This window comes from Corvus moneduloides, chromosome 8 (genome assembly GCF_009650955.1).
Source record: "Corvus moneduloides isolate bCorMon1 chromosome 8, bCorMon1.pri, whole genome shotgun sequence".
In the NCBI taxonomy this organism is placed as follows: Eukaryota; Metazoa; Chordata; class Aves; order Passeriformes; family Corvidae; genus Corvus; species Corvus moneduloides.
In genome coordinates this window covers 27905600-27919845 of record NC_045483.1, presented here as the reverse complement: position 1 = coordinate 27919845, position 14246 = coordinate 27905600, and the positions used below count along the sequence as shown (strand labels likewise).

Genomic DNA, 14246 nt, shown 5'->3' with positions numbered 1-14246 from the left:
CTATCTACTTTCTGATTTTCTGTTCTCAGGCAAATACTATCAGCAAGGCACCAAACGAGATTACATTTATTGACAATGTACAATGCTCTCTTAGCATAATCAGTAACAACTTCTACAAATAACAGCCAAAGACTGTGGATTCTCAGAGTCTCAAGATTTAGAAAACAATTACCTTGAGTCTCAAAACAACCACTGACTTTTGAACAAACTTCAAGAACTGTTTTCAGCCCTGATCGACTTTTTGTAGACATGCTTATATCCAGTATGTTGGCATTAGCATTTCTGACTGTACACAGAAAATGGTTTCTTTCATAGTATCTAAAGACTCAAGTCAGCAATCACCATTACTCCATTAGAAAGGAAAAAGAAATGAAATAGCTCTTTTCAACTTTTTCCTTTTTCATTAGCAATTTGCCGACCTCTGTGGTCATTAGTAAGTTAATCCTGGGACTTCTCTCAGAAAACGAAATGGAGTCCATTGTTAGAAAGCTTAACTTCAGCAGATTAGGGAACATAACTTGAAGTATCTTTTTCTAACTCTATATTGAAGTGATATGAAAGATCCTATTCTATAGTATTTCCACTGACAATTTCTTTTCTATCAAATTCCAGTGGCTCACATCACAAAGTGGACTTCATTCTGAATTACTGTGACATTACCAGATAGCAAGAACTTGGTTAAAAAAAAAAAAAAATCTGTAAGTCTTGAAAGGAGATTTAGTAAACTTGAAAAAAAACAACAGTCTACTTACTGGGACACTGGGAGTTTTCAAAGCTGGTGGTGCTGGCAGAGCCTCTGATTCTGGCTGGTTCCAGTGTCTAGCATTATATACTGCTTTTGTGGGAGACTAGAAGATAAAAATAAAAATTATTTCTTAAGTCAATTACCAGTAGTCACTATACACTTTAAAAATTACTGTAGTGATGCTGTAGCCAAACAAGGAAAATAAGCCTCATTTTCCCTGCTGTATTCCGAGCAACACAGGTTCTCAATATCACATGTATCAGAAAAATCAGACTTCAAAGCATCTGATGGTTTTAAAGACATACAGACCCACTCAAATAGCAAAAGACATGATATGTATGTATTTGAAGAATTTTTCAGTTGTTTCATCTCTTAAATTTATTCAAAGGCAAAAGGTCTGCAACCTTCCTATACACAAAAACTGACAGCTCTGAGGGAAAAAACATGTTAGCAAACACCATGTCAGTAGAAATATGACTGGTTTAGAATCAAAATGCAGAACTGATATAGACTTTGATGCTAGGAAGAATACAAACACTCAAACGAAATGCCTTAATCCATATTAATAAATTAAGAGGACTTTTTTTCCTCTTGCTCAAAAATGTGTCAAGGCAAATCAAAATGCATCAAAATTTACTGTCCTTGAATTTTTGGAAAACATCATGTACTCCTCAGAGGAAGCAAAGACAGAATTCTATTTCTAGCATTTGAGTTTACCAATCTACTTGCATAATATTATTCTAGACTAAAACAGCATTACAATTTTCACTATTTCCCACCACACCACGTATCAAGTGAACTCTGTAAGTACCTGCTTCCTCACAGCACTTACATAGCATTTTAATTGTGAAAAAATAATTTCAAATAAACATTTTCTGTCAAAATACAACACATCAATTATTTAACCCAAATACAAGCTCAAGTACAGCCCACATAGGGGCTACATGTGGCAAGCCTTAGTACCAGCTGGGACTGAGCACCACTCCATGAAGTGCAGCAAGGTTCTGGCATGTCAAAAGCTAGAAAGCCAATTCTGTAAGTCATTCTGTAAGTATCATTGCAGAGTAAAACTCTACTGTGTTGCATCTTTCCATTCTTCACAACAGAAAGCCCTACTGAACAAAATTTCAAGGAATATTAGCAGAATGAAAGCCTCAGCTATGAGTTTTCAGAGCCCAAAAGCACCAAACCATTCCAGCCTCCACACAAGAGAAAAGCCTCTCTTCCTCCTAAAGCGTGCTTTGATGCGGTCATGAGAAACTTGGATTGTTAAATTATGCTCCTAAAGCAGTGCTCATATACCATTCATTAACATGTATAAAGTAATTATTATCTTAAGTTCCATCAGTTTTTGCAAGGAAGCTCTTTTAGACAATATCTGTTCAGCTCAAAACGTTAAACTGAGAAACCAGTTTCATGTTCAGGATACTACAGTTACAAGAGGACATCTGGGCCCACAAATGGGAAGAAAGTGTCATATGGATCCCCATCTGAAAAAGGTTAAAAAATGGTTCAGATGTTAACTCTTTTCTCCTATACCTTTCAGAGCAGCAAATATTTACCTGGAATCTGACTCAGGGTCTGCAATGAACAAAGGAAGGACAATTTACAAAGAAAGACGATTGTTTTTTGTTGTTTTTTTTAAATCAAGAAAGATACAAGTTTCACAGATATCTGCAATGGAAAAGAACCACAGAGTGTTTTTGTTTCTTGAATTGCTCCACACTTCATCTCAGTGCATATTTAAGATTGGGAAGAGAGCGTGTAAGTTTCTGAGTGCCCTATCCTGGTATATGCGGTAAGTCAAGGAAGTAATACACTCTGTCAACTAACCTGCACAGCACAGGGTATCCCAGAATCACAGACCAGTTTGGGTTGAAAGCCTCTGCCTGTGTCCCACCTTGTGTTCCTTTTCCTTCAGGCCATGTGCTCCATGAGCAGCCAAACACAGTCCCTGGCAGGCACAGCAGGAGCAGAGTCTCGCTGGGTTTGAGCTTGTCTTGGAGAGGCAGCAGCTGGACCAGGCCCTTGCTGCCCACACCACACAAGTGCCTGCAGTCTCCTTGGCTCTTCCCAGCACCTCTGCTGCTCGAACATGGCAAGGAGGCCCAGCCCACAGGAAGCACGTTCAGTGCTCCGGAGGGAGTTTCACCCAAGTACACAAACAGCTGTGTCAGTGCTACCAAAGGGCCACCCAGCATTCGTGTGTTTCCCTCAGCAGAGAGCAACAGCTGATGCGTAGGAAAGAGTTCAACAGGGCAAACAGATAAAAGCAAATTCCTTCTAAATACCCAGGGCTCACAGGCTTCCAAAGATGGCATGCTTTTTATTTAACAGTCAAAAATGGGCTTTTCTTCCCCAATTTCCCTTAATCCCTTACTAAATCAAAAGCTAGGGCATCCTGAAGTGTTTTGTGACATGGCACTTCACAACTTAAGCATTATGAGTGCAATAGAGAAAAAAGGCTACTTTTTACATAAGGAAACAAGTAATGCCACCAATAAATGCCTGTTATGAGAAACAAGGACATCTGCATTTAACAGCTCTCTTGTACAGAGCCTGAAGTGTAGCTGGAAATAGTAATACTTAAAACCTCAAATACCTATGGAAGGTTAGTTTTAGCCACAATTCCTTGTAGTATCTTCCACTTCTAGATCAGAAAAGATCTAAGCACGTGATTGGCCCGTCATTCCACACCTTCCCAGTAGCATTTCCTTAGACACCTTACCATTTGCCATCCAGTCAGTCTCCCACTGCCTGTACACAGCTGATCCACCAAAACACCTGCAAAAATCCAATACCACTTCCCGAAGAAATACGTTCTAATCAGTTCTAACACATTATGCAGAGACTTTGGGGCCTCTCTCACAATTCATATGGACTTTGACACAGCAAATACATCCCTCCTTTCCAACCACTTCTTAAAGCAACCCTCCCATTTTCCCTTGCAACACAGAATTAGGATGAATTTCCAGAACAAGTGCAAAGAAATTGCGCCAATACTGATCAACCAGCAAGCACTGTGTGGACTTGCTTTGGATTACTGTGTGACAGAACTGAAGCCAGGAAAAGTACCAAAGATCAAATGAATGCTGGTGAAGAAAGACTTTTCAGAAGGGCTTGATCATAAAACAGAAGAGGTTGGTTTGTTTGGTTTTGGGGTGGGTTTTTTTACGGCAACTCAATTGCTTGTTGTAACAATCTTTCTGGAACAAGCAACACTGATATTTAAGCAGCAGTAATTTATGAAACCTTCTCTTAAAGACAAGAAAATCTTGCAATTATTCAAATAATGCAGACTTTTCTTTAATAATTCCTTCTCTCAAGATTAACTTAGAAGAGATGCAAGTGGAAGTACATTGCTCCTTTGAATTGTGTTCTTAAGGCAAAGAAGTTCTGCAATATTAATCAGCTGTAAGAGGTTCTGCTGAATAGCAGAGGAGTTTCCTTTTTTTGTACATCTAGAACTGACACCTGCTTACACAGAGATACATGTCTGAAAGACTGCAAATATTCCAGGGAGGATATAAGGCATACGGTACTGTGGGATTCTGCACGTGGTTCTGGGGGGATGAGTGGAGATACAAAACCAGAACTAGTGCCAGGGATTTTACAAAATGCACAGAGCTGTCACTTTTATAATATCATCTCCAAATGGCATCAACTATGGGTCATGCTTAACCTCCCATCCCTGAAAACATCAAAGCTGAAATTTTCTAGAGCTGGCACTCTGCACATACTGATGCAGCACTGCCTGCCATTCATAGATGTAAGAATAGCAGAAAATAAGAGCCAGGGACATGAGTCACACAGAAAATACCAGCAAAATGAGAAAGAGCATCTATCTGCAGGCAAGAATGCTTTCCAAGGTAGAAGACAATGGCAAAAGAAAACCCAAGAACATTTTTAACAGATATCCTGATAAATGAATTGTTTGTATCTGAAGTGCATTCAGTAACACTGTATGCCAGATGCTTGTCAAAATTACAAGTTCTAAAAAAACCCAATAAACAAAATATATGATTTACCACTCTGTATTCATCATCATTAAGAGTACACCCTGTCCCGCATGTCTCACTTTGAACAGGAAAAACATAACAGGCATGTTATGCAGCACAGAAATATTCATAATGGACTACTCCTTTTGAAAAGGGAAAGGGATGAACATCATTCAGAGCAATGAAAAAGAAATCACACTTCAAAGTAGGAAGACGGAGTATCAATTCAGCACAGGCTGAGCCATGCGTATAGAACAGAAAAAAGTTAATCTGGACTCCAGATAAGACAGCAGTTTCCAACAGTAGTTTAGAACCAGCACCAAGTCATTTCTCCAGTGTTCAAAGTCTGAACGGAATCACCATTATTTGGATCACAGTAGCAGATTAGTGCCAATAAATCACCTCTGGCTGCCATGGATCACTTAATTGTGAGGTGCTATTCCATTTAAACACAGAACACATTATGCACACACATAGCCAGACAACTACAAGCTGTTAGTCAGACAAGGTTGAAGAGTATCAGACAACACAATGAGCAGGAGAAAAAAAAGTCACTGAAGCTTTTCTTGCATCAAACTTCTGAAGAACTGCAAAATGCTTTTTTTCCTTGAAGCTCAAAAGGAGGCCCACAGAGCACAACAAGATGATGGGTCCAACACTGATGCGAAACGTGAAAACAGAACTTAGGAAACAGGACAATTTGATAAACAAGATTCATTAACAGAAATAGCCAATGATGCTCTGTATGCTGCTTATGCCGAGTGTACTCAAAACTGGTCAGCTCAGAAGCAGAAGCCATATGGTTACGGTCAGTAATTTGGCCTGAAACCTGTATTAAGTCTAATTAAAAGGGACAGAATACAATAGTTTAGACATATCACCACAATACTGGAAACATAACGCTTTCCTTAAGGGAAAAGAAAAACCTGCATTTGCCTGCAAGGAATGCCCTGGCACAAACACTTCCCAGCACAAATCGCTCACACAAATTTCCTGCTCCCTTGGTTGCGAAAGGCAGAGAGAAGCAGGCAAACACAGACACATGTGACCCCCTCCCCTCCCCCCATTAATCTTAATCTACCCGAAGTTATCAATCTACTAACACGAAAGCCTTAAAAATTGTAACTGCAATGAAATTCCAGAGGTCATACGGCTGGGGTGTGCACACACCCACAGCAGCATTTCCATTTGGATCAATATAAAACACTGTCCAAATAAATCTCCCAGATGTCCTCAGTTACAACACTGGGGTTTGCATCACTGAGTCTGAGGACACTGACCTGATCACTTCTCAATGTGACCAAACTTCAGATGTACCTCCAGAGAGCACCTACGTCATGCCAGCTGTTACTGGGCATTGCCCTCATTAGGTCAACACAAAGATAATTTAAAGTAAAATTTTGAAATGCATGTAACAAGGACACTGGGCCCTCAACACCACCGATCTCCCCCTCAAGACGTGCGCATGTCGCATCGTGCAATTATCGAATGTCACAGACAGAGCTGAGCGAACCAACCATGCTCATACAGTATACAGGAGCTGTGAAGACAATTTTGCATATTCATCTGCATATAAATTAAGCTCCCACTGGCAAATGAAACTGGTATATTTTAATCTCTTTGAGCGTTTTTCCCATTTTAGAACTTCCTACGGACTGAGACCTTGTGCAATGTAGCATTTATCCTACACAGCTATCCTGTATTGCCAAATTAGTAAAACATTAAGTTAATTACTGGAACTACAAAACTGATGTGTGTGAGCTTTTTTGCAGGGAATGTGAGGATGCAAGGGAGAATCTAGTTTCAAAAATACCTTAATGCATCTTTGCTTCTTGCCTTAGAGCTAATACCAGTAGGAACTGGAAGTACAAAATGCCAAGTTTCCACCGTGACATTAAACATTTTCCATTCAACTTGATTTTTCTACTTCCCCCAAAGCCCAAGTACGCACAGGGGGAGAAGGATTTCCATGCTTATTTTTCATTTGTTCCTCTTGCCTCTATGAGGACTTAGCCTGTTCACTTTGCATCCCTACCCTTCTCAGACAAAGCTGCTACCATCCCTGTTAACACCACCTAGCAAACAGGCATGTCCAAGAATATTGCTACCACAGTTCTACCCAACAGCTGCGTATGCAGGACATATGAGGAAGCAGTTTCGCCAGGTGGAAGGATCTCAGCTTGGCATCTACCAGAACACCCTCTTCACCACAGTTTAATATGAAGGAGTGAGAAGAAAATAATTTTGATCAGCATCAAATGATTATCTTGAAGTGAGGAGACCAACTCCTGGTATTTGCTTTGACTCCAAGATGGCAAAACCCCAACTCAATTCAGTAAAATTACAGCAGGTACCTCATTCTTCCATTTAGGTGACTAATCTAAAAACCTGCCAGTCCTGACTAGTATCCTGCTTACTAGTTTACACAGTAAGGATTGGTTTTAGTCTATTTACATGAATAATAGTAAAAAAAAGCCCCTAAATGGTAAGCACTTGGAAGCCAGTATTAAATAAATATGCTTATAGAAGAATTCAGTTTTGCAAATGTTAAGTGAAATAACAGTATCAATATGAGACTTTGGTTTTAAACAAATCAGATGTTTAACAGATTTATTCTCACCTTCTATAGTATTTTATCTTTTTTAAAAATTTATTTTTATTCCAGCAATATAAAAATTGCTTACACTACACAAGCTGTTTATAACTGGCTGGCAGTTAGAACAGCTCACCTCTTGTTTATCATTCCAACGAAACGTATTTGGACAAAAAAAATCCCCACAAAAACCACTTCAGTTTGGGACTGGGCAGCCAATCTGCCAGAAGCAGCAACCAGCAAATGAAAGGAATGCACTGCAGAAGCAGCAACAGGCAGTCACAGGTTGTCAGCTCTGCCCAGCACTGTTTGCCAGCCTGCTGACAGACCGACTGGGCTTAGCGCTGAACTGAGATGTCTCAGAATATTTCAATTGCCCAAATTCAGCTTGACTCCTCAATGGAGTCAAAACAGCTTACGCCAACCAATAATCTTTCCTCTCAAAAACAAGCAATTTTGACTTCCTAGATTAGGATGCAAAGACCAGCTCGATGTGCATAGTTATCAGCAGTATAATATCACTGAAAAAAATGCTTTATTACAACTGTTCATCCTTAGAGTAAGGACACTCTTTAGCTAATGGTTACGTGAGATGAAGACAAGCAGCTCTTTCTAAAATGAGCCCTGGCCAGTCTACTCTGATCCTACCATTATATGTATAGAAAGGGCTATATACTTGACTGATAAAGCAAAATTTCTGAATTATGATTTCACTGCTGTTTTTTTCAGGACTATTTATTTTAAAAAAGCTACAGAAAAGTAATTAAGCAAAATCACATAGGTTTGTGCACTTAAGATAGACTAAAGTTCACATACTCTAAAACTTAAAAAATGAAAGAACAATCTTTAAAAACCCTATTTGGGGAAATGCTGATTCATTTGCAGGCCAGCAAAAAAAATAACGTTACTTGCAGGATGCCTTTGATAAACATCTACTGTAAAGTATAACACAAGCTAAGTGGAAAAATACAGACCACAGTGCAGCCTAGTTTCTGTCCCCTCCCACGCACACGTCATTGTCACATTAGCCCTAAGATCACTCAGCCAGCCCAGGGCCGTGCACGGGTTCGTACTTCTCCAATTTCATAACACTTTCAAAGACCAGGTATAAGCATTTCATCTTGAACTTCTGGTTTATTTAGACCCAGCATTTGTTTCAAACTGGTATTTATAGCTCCTTCTAGTCAGCATGAAACACCAGTGGAGAAAGCTCCCATCAACCTGTAAAAGATCTCTTATACCCTTAAAACACGTATTACAATGAATCCTATTGGAAACAAAGGTTCACACATAAGTTTTATTTTCAGGTATTGAGAGCTTCTGACAGTGCCTAACCTTATAACAGGAGTATTTTATTTTCCATGAGGAAATTGACCTCCTCATGGAAAAAAAACTGCCTACAGGAAAAGAAAGATGCATTTACATAATGAACTAAGGACTAGTTGCAGATCAGACTAAAGTCACATAGAAAAAAAGAAAATTTCTTCCTGGTTCAGCACTTGGTAACTGGAAATAAGTGCTCTTTACACAGTATTGATTTAACATGTCCTTCCAACTTACCTGTCCACACTCGGAAATCTTGCATGCATTTCTGTACTTTGTGGGGTACAGAAGTTATTCTTAAAACTTAAACATGAAAAACAATAAATAGTTACACAGTTATGACTGGCTCAAGTTTTTCTCTTGGATACAAAGTTCAGCAGAAGTCTGTTGGTTAAGCCATGTCTGAGTTCAGCAATGCTTTCATTCATGTATTCGACACTACTGTCATGACTAACTACTAATGTCACTTGATCAAAGTGCTGCAAGTAATCCTGCTAACGCCACTGTGTTTAGTGAGCATTTCTCAGTTGCAATGTTGACTTAACCAGGTTAAGATGACTTAATCTTTCTTCTTGGGTTCCCTCAACTGAGTAGATACAATAGTTTAGAGTCTCCCAGTGAACTGGACTAAGATTTATGTTAAATGTTTCTTTTTTTAGTGAGTTATTTTTATAGTAATACACAACATTGGGAAACTGAAGGCACGAGGAAACAGGACTGAGCTGGTTGAGCAAAGGGAGAATAAAAGCAGTATAACCATGTCCTCCTGCCAGTATTTTTTGCCTGCTTCAGGTAAAACCAGTCCTTATACTAGATGAGGCTTTGTTGGGTTTGGGACTGGGTATTTTTGGTTGCTGGTTTTTGATGTGCAGTGCAAGAGGACCTCAGCCTTTCCTAGCAACTGCAGTCTACACTTGTGGAGGAACTTTCAAGCAATGCCATTGTTAAAAGTACTGTTACCAAAATGTTCCCAGGCATAGCAAGCAGTGAAAGCCAAAAGCAGCTGCTAGCGAGCACTAGGCCATGCCATACAGCAAGGCAAGGGAGCCCCATGGCAAGCAGACACCTGCCAATTAAAAGCTAAACTGCACTAGCAGCTGTCAATTTGATCTAGCACATCCCAATCAAATCTGTCACTATCTCACACCCACTGAGCCTCAAACGACTGTTGTGATTTAAACCCAGCTGGCAACTAAGCCCCACCCAGCTCCTTGCTTACTGAACCCCAGTGGGACCAGGGAGAGAATCCAAAGGGTCGAAGTGAGAAAACACAAGGGTTGAGATAAAGACAGACAGTTTAACAGGGAGGGCAAAAACCATGAATGCAAGCAAAACAGAACAAGGAATTCATTCACCACTTCTTATGGACATGCAGCTGTTCAGCCATTCTCAGGAAAGCAGGGCTCCATTGTGTGTAACAGCTACTTGGGAAGACAAAGGCCATCACTCCGAAGGTGTGTGCCCCGTTCCTTCTTCTCCAGCTTTCTATATTGCTGAGCACAATATCATACGGTATGGAATATTCCTTAGGTCATTGGGATCAGCTGTCCCTTCCCAAGCCTCCTTGCGCACCCCCCAGTCTCCTGGCAGGCAGGGTGGGATGAGGAGCAGAAAAGGCCTTGGCTCTGTGTAAGTGCTGCTCAGCAACAACAAAAACATCCTTGTACTACCAATACTGCTCTCAGCACAAACCCAAAACAGCCCTGTAAGAGCTCCTCTGAAGAAAATTAACTCTATTGCAGCCAAAACCAGCACACACCGGAAACTCTGTGGTCCAGTATTTGAATGGGCCAAAGGAAAGACCAAGATAATCAGTTTAGTGGCAAAGAGGTTTTACCATACCTTTTCCTGTATGTACAAGCCAATATGTGCACAAGGAGAGGAAAAGAAAAAGCCCACTGATGTATTCCCATTCACTGGGTACATGTGGGAATGTGTACACAGTCGCAAACCAGGCAGGTTTTCTAGGGCTAAGATTTCAACAAGTGAATTTAAAGACATTTCTCTGGGCATAGCAATACAAGAGAGTAAGAAAAAAATTTGAGCTAGCTTAAAGTAATTTATAAACAGTAAATTTTCATTGCAAAAGTTAGTATTTAATTGAAATATGCCCATTTTAACTGGAGTCATAAGTCATTAAGCAATGAATTAGCCTTCAGGTTAGTTTTTAGTTTGATCAGTAGTCCATGAATCACCAACGTAGACTGACCATGAAGTGAGCACTTTCTTCCTCATCTTACCAATCACAAAAAGCACATTTCACACTCTCAAGAAAATTTCAGTGTTTTATAGGTGCTAAAATTGCATTCTATAGTAGCATGGAAGCTTCATGAAATACACTCAGTGCAAAAGATATCAACATCTAAGAAATTAATTCCAAAAGGACTTGTTTCTAAAATTCACCTACTCTAAAGGAGAGGAAAAAAAAATACTGATAAAGCAGCCATCTAACTGAAATTTCATGCTACTTTGAGAAAACATAAGACTGAGTCTGCTTCCAGTCATGCCAACTTGAGAGAGTCAGTGCTTTTTTTTCCTGCTGTACCTCCTCTGTCTCCTTCATGCAGCTCCCTAAGTCTTCCCATGTGCCTCAGCAGTCCTGAAGAGCAGTAACAGAAAGATTATAGTTTCTCTGTCCCAGGCCCCTCAAGCTGAAAGGCTCCATACCTTTTAACTATGATTTGCAACTCCATCTAAATTCTTACCTTGAGATATTCAAAGGTAATCATTATTCACCATGTCTAGGCTGACTTCCTATGGCCACAGGCAGAACCAGGATCAGCACAGAGCTGCAGATCACTCATCATACATTTTAAGAGCAGAGGGGCCATCCCAGAAAATGTGCTGTTCAGAGGATGGTGGTCCCTAGTAACATGCCGGACAACACAAACACTGAACTGACAAAAACACTACACAGAATCATTAATTTTTAGGGCTGATAAATCAAAAGGTTAAGTTTGGGGATAGACTAGCTCTCCTTATCTTACACTTTTAAGTTGGCATTTTTCAGGTTCCCATTAGAGACGGATATTTTGCATAAGACCACAGAAAACCATTCCACAGTACTCCTAGAAAAACTGTTTCTCTTCAGTTGCTGACTAGCTAAACTCTGTTGGGAAAGCAGCAGGAGCAAGAAATCTCAGGAAATAATTTTTATGCTCCCTACTTTCAAGTCTTTACTCTCAGTAGATTTGGACCGTAGCAACAAAAAATTTCTTGTCTACTCTGTTGGGTTTGCCTGCTAATGGAAAATTTGTTTCATCTGTAGAAGGGGAACTAAGCTCAAAGGGGCCAGCAGGTGGGTGTATCCAGAGTTCCCGAACTTACATGCTAGAGCATGAGTTACCCAGCCAGTTGAATTAAAATCGTAAACAGCTGCAAACAAACTTCTGCAGATGTTACTCATGTATACTTCACACCCATGATTTGCAACTCAAGTAATGCCAATATTTATGCACTGTAAGTACTTAATTATGTTGCTATGGAATGTAACACTCCTCCTATAACTCAGGCTCAGGATAAAGAGGTTTCATTCACTTAAAAGCATGGCTCTGGTTGAGACTTTACTCACCGATCTTAATGTCCGCAGCTACTGCAACCAGGCAGTGATTTCAGTCCTTATGGTAAATAAAAGCAGTGTTTATAAACACTGTTATTCAGTAAGTCAATGATGTTGGTAATATTTTACTGTACATACACTCAAAGTTTCAAGAATTGAACTTTAGCATTAGGAGACAATGGTCAAGTTTTCAAAACCACAAACGTGGGTGAGAGATCTGCTGAATACAAACTGGAAAAAATACTTGCGCTTTCTGGATGTGCTGAAATTTAATGATAGCACCTGTTGCTTCCTGAGTAACAGAGATGTTTACTTGACAGCTCAGTCTGATGCAGTGTCACAGCTCTGAATACCACCACCTAACAGAAAATGTTTAATACTGCATCTGCTAGTTCCTACAAGAAAAAATAAATGGTGCTGAGACAGTAAAGAAGTTCCAGAGATTTTTTTAAGATTGCTTAGTTATTATGATCAGGTTAATACTTCTAGTTCTTTTTGTTTTTTTTTTTTTTATTCCCAGAATGAAAATTCCCTTAAGATACAACTAAGATTAAGAGTCTATACCCATACTTTAGGAAGATAATTATAGCATCTCTAATTACCATCAGAACAAGCTTTACAAGCTTCCTTAGTAACTCCATGTAACAGCCGTATGATTAGAGAACATTAAAGTTTAAAATCTGAATCTCAATTACAGCAACATCTACTTCTAGTTCCATTTTATCACTACAGGGTCAAAAAACCCGCTTCGTTCTCAACTTTCCCACTTGAATTAAGTTTTTTCCCAACTGAGAATTTTCTAGAGTTGAAACCACTCTCTCTTATATGATATTGCTCTAAGGCTCCCCCCGCCCCATAATTTCACTATATATATAGTCAAAATTAATTAAATTTTCATATAAATTTTCACATAAAATCTCAGGGATTTAAAGAATAAAAATTAAACATGAAACACATGAAATGCTATTACAGAATATCTGAAGCATATAAATATTTAAATTATTTTTTGAATTCTGTATTTACCAGAACACCCACAGCTGTTTTATGCTGTTAAAAAATACAGCTGAAAACGTTACAGTTAAATTTACACTTCCTGTACTTCTGTTTTTCAGTGTACTGTAACTTGTTCACTGATAAGAAGCTGAATTTTTAAAAATTATTATTTAAATCAGCAAAAGCTGAGGAACTTTCATCTTCAAGAAATACTATTTCAGTTTTGAAAACGCCCTCCTCACTTATCTAACTCCAAACTCTGGAGGCAAGAGCTTCCCATTCTGTCCAAAGTCAAAGCAACAAGTGACACTTCTTTTTCAAAGGGCATCACAGGACCTACTGGTCATGTATCCTCCCACATGAAAATATTCCCCTGCGTGTTTTGAGAACTAAACCAGATTTGTCATCCTTTCTCCACTCACAGATTCATTTCTTAAAATGAAAACTCATTATATATCAACACAACTGGGAAGATAATAAATCTTCTGATTCTAGAAGACCAAAACAAAAAAGGCACCTTGAAAAATTACTTCAAGTTAAACTATCATATAACACAAGTAATTAGCTATCTTCACGAGGAACTACTAGGATTCCTTAGGAAAAATAATTTTAAAAGCTTCTTAGAACTGTTGGACTGATGAGCACATTCTGAAGACATGTAAAAGACAGTTTCTATAATACCATACAACTGCCAGGTCTTGCAAAACCTATGGAACTCAAAGGGAAAGCAGAAATACAAGTTCACTTCCCTCTTTCTCCTACTAGAGCAGTTGTGCGTTGCAACAATGGTGAGACAGGGACAAGTTATGCAAAAAGCTCATGAAAAGGCCTTAAGCATTGGAATGGCTGTCCTGGACATTCAGGTCATAAAAGCTTCATTTAATGGAGATGACATGGATCCCCCTACTGCAAACTTTCACCTGGTGGCTAAACTCAATTTTTGCTGTATGCACATTTTTAAAAGCCTCAAAATACTGAGTACCCTATAATGACAGGTAAGATAAACCAAACCTAAAACTGACATTTTAAATAAGC

The 14246-nt window shown here is 39.2% G+C and overlaps 1 protein-coding gene across 1 annotated transcript in view; it reads right to left on the bottom strand.

The window, feature by feature from the left end:
* Positions 1 to 14246, bottom strand: part of WAPL (WAPL cohesin release factor) — a 354794-nt gene that overhangs the window by 26323 nt on the left and 314225 nt on the right. The window contains 1 exon segment of the mRNA XM_032117114.1: positions 753 to 848. Within this exon segment, the coding sequence (XP_031973005.1) occupies positions 753 to 848 (96 nt within the window).